General features: G+C 40.4%; 1 protein-coding gene across 2 annotated transcripts in view; it reads right to left on the bottom strand.

Annotated features, from left to right (window-relative positions):
- PTPRG (protein tyrosine phosphatase receptor type G) overlaps positions 1 to 12,078 on the bottom strand; it is a 745,340-nt gene that overhangs the window by 286,669 nt on the left and 446,593 nt on the right. For both annotated transcript variants that reach the window (XM_015130516.3, XM_002802749.4), the window contains exon 4: positions 7,985 to 8,133. In XM_015130516.3, coding sequence (XP_014986002.3) covers positions 7,985 to 8,133 — 149 coding nt within the window. The remainder of the gene's footprint in view (positions 1 to 7,984; positions 8,134 to 12,078) is intronic.

Genomic DNA, 12,078 nt, shown 5'->3' with positions numbered 1-12,078 from the left:
ACCACGGGATGATCTTTCTAACACGTCCACGCTCCATGAAGGGGCAGGACAGGGAAAACAGATATTGTCTTAAGCCTCATGACAAAGGACTCTGAGAAAAAAGAAACGTTTCAGAGAACCTATGAAAGGTGTTAGCCAGCCTACTATAGGCCAAGAAAAAGGGAAGGGTTCCCGTAGAACCTCCGACCCTCCTCCTGTGTTTACACCAGATATTTTGTGCAGATAAGGGAACCTACACAGGGAGCCTGCCTAAATATGCCAGCGGTGGAAAATTCAATTCCTTAACACATGCACAGGAGAGAAATAAATCAATATGAAGCAGCTCAGTCTAATGGCCCACATGCACACTGGAAGGATGGGGTGGAGCCACCAGGAATTCACGCCATATACAAACAAGGAACCCAGCCTCATCAGTTTTTTAGATAGGAGTCGGGGTATTCAACTGGGAAGGGGGCAACTGGAAACCTTTCTCCAGGACCCTTCTCTTTGCTGAGGGCTTTCCTTTCACTTAATAACTTCTACTGCACTCACTTGCTGGTGTCCGCGTGCCTAATTTTTCCTGGTCATGAGATAAGAACCTGGACCTCGCTTAGCTTAGCTAAAGGAGCAAAAATCCTGCATCACCTGTAACAATTCCAGGAACTGACAGAAAGTACACAACACGGGGGAAAAACTATCATATTGGAAATGTTATTTTTAATAGAAAATATCTCAGATCCCCTCTGATGACAATTCTAATGATAAAACAAGATAGCATCAAGTTCATAAAGATGCTAAAAAATTGTTTCTTGAACAAGCCAAGATATCTTTATAGTTTTATTTTTTATTTTATTTTATTAGAGATGGAGTCTCATTATGTTGCCCAGGCTAGCCTTGAACTCCTGGGCTCATGAGATGCTGCTGAGTAGCCAGCACTACTAGCCTGGGCAACACAGCAAAACTTCATCTCAAAAACAAAATAGAAAAGAAAAAAGAAACCAAAACAACAATTTATTTGAACAGGACCCCATTTCTTAAAAGGAATATGGACTAAAGGTTGAGAGGAGAAAAGTATAAACTTACATTTCCAAAACAGTGATATTATGAACTTACACACACACACACACACACACACACACACACACACACACAGAGAGAGAGAGAGAGGGACAGAGGTCATATAAGTTTCAGGAAACATTGTGTTAAACACAGGTAAACAGATTCTTCAGTGGAGGACTCGTCAAAGCCCTTAATACGCCAATGTACAAATAAATCTTCAAGAAAGTATTTCATCCATCATACTGATTTCCAGGCCAAGCATAGTGGCTCATGCCTGAAATCCCAGGCTTTGGGAGGGTGAAGAGGGAGGATTGCTTGAGATCAGGAGTTCAAGACCAGCGTGGGCAACATAGCAAGACCTTGTCTCTACAAAAAATAAAAAACATTAGCTGGGCATGGTGGTGTGTGGTTGCAGCCCCAGCTACTCAGGAGGTTGAGGCAAGAGAACTGCTTGAGCCCAGGAGGTTGAGGCTACAGTGAGCTGTGATCATGCCACCGCCCTAAAGCCTGGGTGACACAGTAAGACCTTGTCATTCATACATACATACAAACATGTACACATAAACTTATTCCAGCCGTGAAGGAGGGATTATTTAAGGGGTGCTATCCAACCTGATACGCAGTCTAGGCTTTAGCATATCATGCTGCTGAAGCTCTGGATCCATGTGGGCCTCACACCCTAGATGGGCTGGTCCACATCTGAGTAAGGCAGGAACCTGAGTGCCTACATCAGTGTGGAGAGGGTGGTGTCGTGCAAGGCATTTGTGTATGACACAACTGGACGTGCTTACCAGAGAGACGGAACGCATTCTCTCACCTGAGCCATAACCTAGGGGTCATTACAAGACAACTCTTCAACCAAAATGTGACAGAAGTATTCCAGGGAAGAACCCCGATCGACTTCATAAAATGCATAGGAAGGCTCTCAGGAGGAAGGCAGGATTTGAGCAGACAGGAGAGAGTGCAGTAGGAGGTCAAGGTAACACACCTGAAGACATGGATATTGAAGACAATTGCAGGCCCAAACAGAATGTTCAAATGAGAATCGATCACAGAACAAGGTCAGCCTAAAACTAGCAATTTCTGGCTGGACAATCCTGAACTGTGCCCAAGAATGCTGTACAATATGAAGACAAAGACGGGAGGAGGAAGACAGAAGTACCGGGACACATCCGCCCCAGAGGGAGACATATGATTTTACCTGCTTGTGTCATGGTTGTAACTACCCAGTAGTGCTCTTTAGACATAAGCCATTGAAGTCACTCAATAGACACAAGACCCATACAATGGCCCTGGGTATTTTTTCAAGACCAAACGGTGTTTTGTTGTTGTTATTTATGAATTTGCTACCAAAACTAATTTAGTAGTAAAACCAGAGATGAAGAAATGTGAAGCTATGTAGACTACTGATATTTCCACTTAGTATCACTGTACATTTGCTTGTTATAGGAATATTAATGAATGTAAGAATGTAGTTCCCGACCTTACTGGTTGCCTTCTGAAATATACATGGCACATGGGCTCTAACAGGGCCAGTACTAGTCCGTGGCCTGTTAGGAAATGGGCCGCACAACAGGAGGTGAGTGGTGGGCAAGGAGCATTACCGCCTAAGCTCTGCCTCCTGTCACATCAGCGGCATCAGATTCTCATAGGAGCACAAATCCTATGGCAAACCGCACATGCGAGGGATCTACGTTGCATGCTCCTTTTGAGAATCCAACTAATGCCTGATGATCTCAGGTGGAACAGTTTCATTCTGAACCCCCGACCTGCCCAGTCCATGGAAAAACTGTCTTCCACAAAACCAGTCCCTGATGTCAAAAAGGTTGGGGACCGCTGGGCTATAATACCTTTCTAAGAAAGATTCTGAATTCTAAAACATCTGGCCTCAAGCGTTTCAGACAAGGGATTGCAGACCTGTACCATATGGTAATGTGTACATGGTATACATTAGGAAAAATGCCTTTGCTTCTATTCATTCACTAAAATGCTCTGAACAGAGCTGAAATGAACCAGCTGTGACTTTTACCAGAAGCGGCACATACAATCAATTTGGATCATTTAAGCTTATTGAAGACTTCAACTCATAAAGCACCAGTTTAAGTCTGAATCAACAACTCCCGTGATCTTTTATTGTCATAAATAAGATTTTAATTACCTCACACAACAAGCATGCAATGAACTCCCCACTTTAATGGAGTTCTCGAACGTTTTATCTGGAGGTTTCTCTTTGTATTAACTGCAACTTTGGTTATTAGTGGAAATACAGCATGATTAAATTTCTATTAGTGTTATATGAACCTTTATTTAAGTTACCAACCACAGAACAGGAATGAGTGTGGAATAGGAAAAAAAGTTTAGGAGACGATAGAAGCTGTTACAGATAACTGGCTGCACCGACAACAGAAAGCTGACTAGCCACAGAAGAAATGGAACAGGTCATCCTGTTTTAATGACTGGAATATTCTGAGTTTTTTTACTTTAAGGACACTTAATCACATCTGCAAAGTCTGTTGTGCCACATAAAGTAACATATTTGCAGCAGACATTTGAAAGAAGGGACATTATCTTGCCTACCAAAATCTCTACTGGCCTCTTTATTCCTTAAACTTAACAAATACCACCTGCCCCACGGCTTTTGCATAGCCTTATTCTACTAGGAAGCTCCAATTCATCTTTTCCCTCTAATAAGTATCGATGTCTCCATTGAAAGCTTCCACTCCCTATCAAAATACCCCTCTACTTCAGAGACTATAACACAAACGAAACTACATAGATAGTTACATGACCAATGTTTAATTTCTGTGTCACCACTGGAGTGTAAATACCTTGAAGGCAGGAACTGTGACTTTCTGACTTAACTTTGTGTACCAGCCCACGTACAACAGAAGATACTCAAGAAAAATGTGCTGCTAGGCAAGGAATAATGCTCAGTAATAGGAGGCGAGGGCATCTGAGGATCCAAATTGGGTTCAGTCTCCAAGGCATGGCATTGTAATGTGACTTCAACTTTCTTTTCTAACTTTAACTGAGCTGTAAAGAACACTGGTTACTGAAGAGCTTTCATCTTGTTTTGTTGTTTTGTTTGTACAAGGGCTTTCTTTGTTAACTATTAGACTGGATGTTTTTAAGTGCAGGAACTACAAGACTGAGTCCAGGATTCCAGCCAGAAAAATTCAGAGAGCTTTAATTTCTGGATGCCTACAAAGTTGTCTCAGATGACCTCAAAGAATTCTTGGGAAGCAACAAAACCTACAAAGTTGAGTTTGCTGCAATTTACCCTCAGGGAGCAGATCCAGCTTCTTGTGGGGCATATGTTTAAAATTCAGCCTGCAGAGCCGCAGCACAGAGGGAGCTGTTAAAATTCCCAAGGTCGTGACTGCATCTCAAGCAGATACTAAAGAAACCAGGAACAGCAATGCTGTTACACATAAGGCAAGGTACATTTACTCTCTAAAACCCAAAGAGGATGGAATGACTTCCCAAGAAACAAGTCCTCTTTATTCAAATGTATTTTAAATGACACTACTTAGATAAAGAAATGCTTAATTCTACTAAACACACTGCTTTCTCCACTCCAGAATCTCACCACAGTGACACTAGTGACATTTTGGGGTTGGATGATTCCTTTTAGTGGGGGCTGTCCTTTACACTGGGATGTATAGCAGTATCCCTGGCCTCTACCAACTAGAAAGTAATACCATAACACTTCCAACAATGGCAATAACCAGAAATGTCTCCAGACATGACCCAATGCCCCAGGGTGCAGGGGGGAGACGCTGTCCCCAGCTGAGAACCACAGCTATATTCTACCAATCCTAGCACAATCTTCAACAATGATTCTTCTGTAGCCCTCATACATACTGCATGCAAAACAAATAATTAATGTCCCCAATGCTGATAAATTACTCCATGATAAATTAAATTTTCTTACTTTAATTCTAGTTTTTTGGAAAACAATTGTAGTTATGTGAAAAGAAACAAACCAAGTGTAAGATGCTCAAATAGTATAAAAACTGTAAAGAGAGATGGGTATTAATGAAGAACTTGAATAAAGCAACTTAACATGAAATATCACAGACACTTTGGGCAAAAGCAAGCAACTTTCTTGTGCATATTTTAAAGGTAAATTTAATGCAGTTACTTAATCTCTGAAATTCAAGTTCCTCCAAATACACCGTTAATATGTTTATCACATTTTTAGAAAACAAGCTATGAATCAGATGGACTTCAATGAGGAACCCAATTGATATAGGCAGCCATATCATCTGACATTATTTAAAAGAAAAATATCCAAACAACCTGGTTAAACAATAAGCCTGGGCATGGTGGCTGCCATTTCTAATTAGCTTCTGAATTCAACGGCTCCCTCTGAGAAATGTAAAACTGAAATATTCACCAAAAGTCATGTGTTTCAAAAGAATATTAATCTCTGGCCGGGCGCCGTGGCTCACGCCTGTACTCCCAACAATTTGGGAGGCCGAGAAAGGTGGATCATTTGAGGTCAGGAATTCAAGACCAGCCTGGCTAACGTGGTGAAACCTCGTCTCTACTAAAAATACAAAAATTACCCAGGCGTGGTGGCACACACCTGTAATCCCAGCCACTTGGGAGGCTGGGGCAGGAGAATTGCTTGAACCCAGAAGGCAGAGATTGCAGTGAGCTGAGATCATGTGCCTGGGCAACAGTGAGACTCCATTTCAAAAAAAAAAAAAAAAAGAAAAGAAAAAAAAAAAAGAAAGGAAAAAAAAACGGTATTAATGTCTTTGATACATTATTCCCAGAGTCAAATGTAAAGAGGAAACTGGTCATTTTGGGCATGAGGAAATGTAATTACACAGAGGCAAGGTTCCCAGTTCCCAGCTCTAGAGGTCTTCTTTTCCAAGGTAGCCATCTGATTGAGTTTTTAAGCTTTCAGGACAGGTCTTTTGTCCAAAACAACACAAAATGAACAAATGGCAACCCAATTCTAAGACAAAGAGGCTTCAGAGCAAAGCTGGCTGGACACAAAGCTACCCCTTCAACTCATATTGCCAATGGGAACCTGTCAGCAAGACCAGAAGGAAAATCCTACACTTAAGAACATGATGTAATTTTGCTTCTAGGAATCAAGTTTTCCAAGTACAAATAAAGCTAAGACTTCTAAGAAATGATTCATTCCATTTTAAGGGTGGAAGAGAATCCATTAAGTAGAAACCCAACTCATGAAAGATATCATTATTGTGACTAGGATAGGAAGTTCCACAGATAGAGGAGTCCTAATGCAGGAAGAATTCTGATACTGACAATTTCTGAGCTAAACAAGAAAAAACATGAAGCATTTTCTCAGAGTAGTTATCTCTGGTTTCTCTAGGAACAGTGGATAAGAAACAAATCTGCATGGCCATATAAGCATCTATAGAAAAATAAGTATTATTTTCTTATTGTGTAGGGGTTCTTCACCAGAGCTTCACGGATACTTACAGGGTTCAAAAATTGGCCTGAGGAGCTAGGGAGAATGATGAAATCCTATCAGTTACATGTAAATCTATGTGTAGATACATACATGTGTCTTCTTTGTGAAGGGGGTCTCAAGAATTCATCAGATTATCAAAGCAGGACAAGACTTAGAAGCTATGAAATTCTAACAGCTGAAAACCTTCCTTGGCCATGTGGCTCCTTTGATTAACGTATGTTACCAGTGAAAAGTCACTCCACGTTTGAGTACAGCCATAGGCTAGAACTGTTACTGAAACACCCGGGGTTCAGACTAGGTCCGGCTGCTTGCTGCACAGAAAGCCAATCACTGAGATGACAAGCATTGCCAAGGAAGGCTTTAATTGGGTGCTGCAGCCGAGAGAGGAGATGTGAGCTCAGTCTCAAATCCAGCTCCCTGATTGACTAAAACTAGAGATTTAAATAGCATGGAGGAAACGTAACAATGTGTAAAAAAACAAGAACTAAGGAGGGGCAAGAAGGCATTTGGTGCAATGGTCTGGTGAGCTTCAGTCCTCTGATACTTTTTTGAGAGGCCTGAAGGTCCTTTCCTGAGGAAGGAACTCAAATAAAACAAATACAAGTGTGAAGCTTTAACAGCAGAAGGGCCAATTTCTATGTTTATCCAAAACAACTGTCTATGGGACTAGTGGGCAGGTTTCAGAACCACATTCATTTTGTTCTTCCACACACTTCTAAGGCTTACCACATGGGGCACCTACCAAGAAACAAACATGTTCATCACAACAAAAGAATAGTCACACAACAATCATGATTAAAGGAAATATATAAGGTTGGCATTGGAAGACATGTGCTCTCCCTACTCAACATTAATAAAGGAGTTGGAGACGTGCTCCCTCCCTCACCCTGGCTCTAAGAAGATACACAGCAGCATCTGACCTAGTGCACCCACACCCTTCTACTGTCCAGCAGGATGGATCACTGAGAAGACCGACACAGCAGAAGCAAAATGTCACCATCAATCCTAACAAAATTAACAGTGACTCATACCACCACAGCCTCTTTTTCAACAGCCACTGGGAGCAAAAAAAACCTTACAACTTTGCTACCAAGAGAAGGTTCTGAGACTCCTCTACATTTTGCCAACTTTTCTATTTTCTTAAGAGTGAAAATGAAGTCAACCCAGTTTCATACATAATGTCATCTTTCAAAAATGGGAACAGACAGTGAAAAGAAACTGTGTCAAATGAAACACATGAAGAACATCATCAACCAGCAGTGAGTCTACTCAAACCACGATGCCTGTGGCTTCTGTGTTTCTCCAGTTAAACAAAGGCAAGAAACAAGGACGGATACCCACCTGCCATACTACGGATAAAGGGTTTCCAGAGAGATGAAGTTAGGTACTGTACAGGTGTGATTTGCAAAATGACTGAGGGTAAGGACATAGCATCTGATTAACATAAAGACTGAAGCACAGCTACACGTTGAGATCTTGACTTTCTCTCACCTCAACAGGAAACCTCCTGCCATCGATGCTGTGTTCAGAGCCCGCTGAGCCATTGCTGTGGCCCCAATGAAATTCCACCTTCTCGGCTTTGAATCTGCCAGGCAGACCAGCTCCACTGACAAAATAGTCGTCTTTCAGAAGGATGGCAACTGTGTGAAATGAATGAGAAGAGAGGAAAACAAATTGAGTTTCAAAATCAAATGGAGTTGTCCTGTTACTTCTAATAAAGTTCATGACTACTATGATGTGAATTATGTCCTCATGTACCTGTGAAAAAATACGAACACACCCGCCTGAATAAATTAGTTCATTCTAGCTGCAGAATGCTCTCAGAGCATCAGTTGGCCCTAAATCATGACACTTTCCAGAGAATGATCTCAGAATTACTTATCCATTTAACAGATTTAAAAAAAATGGAGACAATGACAGAATAAGTCACTCTGAATCAGTGTCTCCTAAAACTGTTTGATGGTCAAAATCATCTAGAGAGCAAGATTCTTCTTTTTAAGCACTGATTCATGGGGCTACCCCAAGATTCAAGGTCTGGAACCAGATAGGAAATATATAATCAGCCAGATGCAATAGGCATTTTTTTTTTTGGTCAGAAAATGCAGGCAAGATATCAGGAAACAAAAATTTGTGGATGCTTCCAATATTAAGGCAACAGTAAGTGGGAAGAGAGCTGGGAGTCTGTTATTTAATAACAGTACCCAGGGAAGTGTAATGCAAAATCTACTCTTGAAGTCACTCAAATACTGGCAGATAACTAGTTTTCTTTACTTTTTCTTTTAGTTACAAGCAAAAAATAATTTCCCTTAACCCATCCAAAGAATACATGAGAAGCATCCACAACATAGGGAACCTCAATTAAATTCCAACCCTAAATTTCAAAAATATACTGCTCTTTCTTGAAATACAGGAAGGAGAAATTGAGAATAACTTGGATTTACACTAACAAAAAAATATTTTTCCAAAAGGAATATAATGTCTAAATAAAAAACAAATTCTTTTCAAGTGATATATTCCCTTTTTTTGTTTCTCTAGAAGTGAATTCATTCATTCATTCATTCAATAAATACTTATTGGCTGCTAAATACATGTAAGGTGCCAAACAATATACCGAATGGTTTGTGATCGAAAGCCAAGCTTGTGTAAGCCATGGGAAATTGCTTATCCTCATTGTCTCCTCTTCCTAAAGCGATCCTAGTTAGGGCTTTAGTGAGAAATCCTGCATGAAAATTAGGTCTCCATAAAAGATAGGGACTAGGCTAATGACCCATTTCTAGAATACTGCAATTAGTTTCAGTACTTCTCTATGTAAAGGAAGCATTAAAAGCAAGTGAAGGAACTTTCTCCCTTTTTATTGTATTCAAAAGGCAGTTTTTCTCCAACTTTTGAAAAAATATACAAGGAATGCCCAATTAGAAGAAGAGCAAATTAAAGGATAAAATGAAGTAAAAGCAAGTGTTTCTCGTGCCAATTAAACATGCTACAGCGCTGTGCCACCTTCACCCTGTGTTGGGCATGTTTTAGAACAGGGGTCATAAACTTTTCCTGTAAAGGGCCAGTTGATAAATATTTTAGGCTTTGCAGGCCAACTGGTCTCTAGTGTAACTACTCACTCTTGTCTTTATAGCACAGAAGCAGCTAAAGATAATACTTAAATGAATGGGTGAGGCTATGTTCCAATAAACCTTTATTTAATCACACCAATATTTAAATTTGACAAAATTTTCAATGTGTCATGAAATATTACCACCTTTTGATTTTCAAATAATTATTTAAAACTGTAAAAATGAGAGACTCATCATTGTGTGACATAAATATAGTATCTTAGAAGACAATATCTAAAATCATATATATCTATATATACAGATATTAGAAAATATCTTCTAAAATATTATATGATACCAACCACATACCTTTAGTTCTGATATCAAAACATTTAGGCATTAGCTCAGTAGTGTTTCAAACACTGTTGATCCTTCTCAGCCAGTTGTTAAGTTCCATACATAACATTATGCATCCAAAGGACGAAGGCAAAACATTTTGATTCCATCTGTTACAATACACCCAGGGAATCAGCAGCATCTTATAAATATTTGATTTTACCTAAATCATTTATATCTCTGTCAGGGGTCATTTTACTTGTTTTATATGAATAATTAAAAGCATAATTAGAGAACTGTACAATCTGAAACATTAATCTCATTTTTCATTTCACAGTGTTTCTCACCAGAGCACACAGCATGTTACATGTCCACCCACCCCTTCCAAACATGTCATATATTTTTGTTTACACATGAAACTGGAAGGAGAGAACTTTCCCAGCTAACACATTTTCTGATGACGGGTGTAACACTGAACTGTTTGAAACAGAATATACTGAAGGTAGTCACTGCAGAGCACAAGATGTCATGCATATGAGCTCAAGACACATTGGGACTCCATTCTGCCACTTAACAGTGGTGGGACCTCAGGCAGGTTACCCAACTTCTCTGTGCCTCAGTTTCCACAACTGTTCAAATGGGATAATTACTGCAGTGCCTACCTGGCTGGGCTATTTTGACACCTGGAGAAAAATCACACTGGGAAAGCAGATGATCCAGGGCCAGGAAGCCAGCAAGCACATATGCAGTGGCGGTTATTTTCAAACTCATTTCTAGAATCAAGGCTGGAGCTCCTGGACAGCACGGAAGACTGGCCACATAGGTGTAACTCTCTGTTTTCAGAGAAAGTTATACTTTAAAGTAATACTGTCTTTCCCACACAATAACAAGTGTCATTAGAGGCAGGGACAATAGCAAGAGCAGGGATGGCTCAAATATTATTTGGGAGGAGATCTTTTATTTATTTATTTTTTTTGAGATGGCGTCTACCTCTGTCAGTTCTGAAGAGCAGGGAAGTGAGAAAGCTTCTCAAGAGAATGCTCAAAACCTAAAGCAATATGGAAACATCTGCATGCCAAAAAGGATGTGACGCTGGTCTCCTTTTTTCTCTGGATGCTTCTCTCTGGATGTCTTTTCCCATGTCTTCCTCTTTTCTGTTACCTAGGTCTGCACCGTTCTTTCTACATTCTAAGTTCTCTGTAATTTGGCACTCAAGTCTGCCCTGGGTAAGAATATACAGGCAGAAACAGCAATAAGATACCATTTGGAGTCTATCAAATTGGTAAGGACTTTTTTTTTTTTTTTTTTTTTTTGAGACAGAGTCTCGCTCTGTTGCCCAGGCTGGAGTGTAATGGCATGATCACCGCTCACTGCAACCTCAGCCTCCCGGGTTCAAGTGATTCTCCTGCCTCAGCGTTCTGAGTAGCTGGGATTATAGGCATGAGCCACCATGCCTGGCTAATTTTTGTATTTTTAGTAGAGACAGGGTTTCACCATGTTAGCCAGGCTGGTCTCGAACTCCTGACCTCAAGAGATTCACCCACCTTGGCCTCCCAGTGCCGGGATTACACAGGTGTGAGTCACTGTGCCCAGACTGGGCCTGGGGGAGAAATCTTAAGTACTGGGTAGATGCTTTTAGTTCACTAAAACCCAGAATAAAAAAGATACTGCCTTTTCTGAATTATTTCTATCTTTTTGATCATATCAAAGAAAATACAATCATAGTTGGGTGCTAATATAACCCGTATAGTTCCCTGATACTCACTCATTTCCCATTTTTACTCAAGAGTAAGCATAACACTAAAATTTAATAACATGAGCAAGGTTGATTTATTTTTGTAGATTATGGACATATTTCTAGCAGTAAGTCTCTACCAGTCAAACAGAACTGGTTTTTCCAATAATGCTGTTGATAAAGAGTTTTCTTTTAAAATCAATTCATGTAATCAAAATGAAGTAAGTAAATTAGAAGAAAATGCCACTATAAAAATAATAAATATGGCCGGGCGCGGTGGCTCACGTCTGTAATCCCAGCACTTTGGGAGGCCAAGGCAGGCGGATCAAGAGGTAATGAGACCGAGACCATCCTGGCTAACACGGTGAAACCCCGTCTCTACTAAAAATACAAAAAATTAGCCGGGCGTGGTGGTGGGTGCCTGTAGTCCCAGCTACTCAGGAGGCTGAGACAGGAGAATGGTGTGAACC

The sequence above is a fragment of the Macaca mulatta genome, chromosome 2 (genome assembly GCF_049350105.2).
Source record: "Macaca mulatta isolate MMU2019108-1 chromosome 2, T2T-MMU8v2.0, whole genome shotgun sequence".
NCBI classification, from domain to species: domain Eukaryota; kingdom Metazoa; phylum Chordata; class Mammalia; order Primates; family Cercopithecidae; genus Macaca; species Macaca mulatta.
Note: the sequence above shows the minus strand (reverse complement) of the source record. Positions and strands in the feature narration are given on the sequence as shown.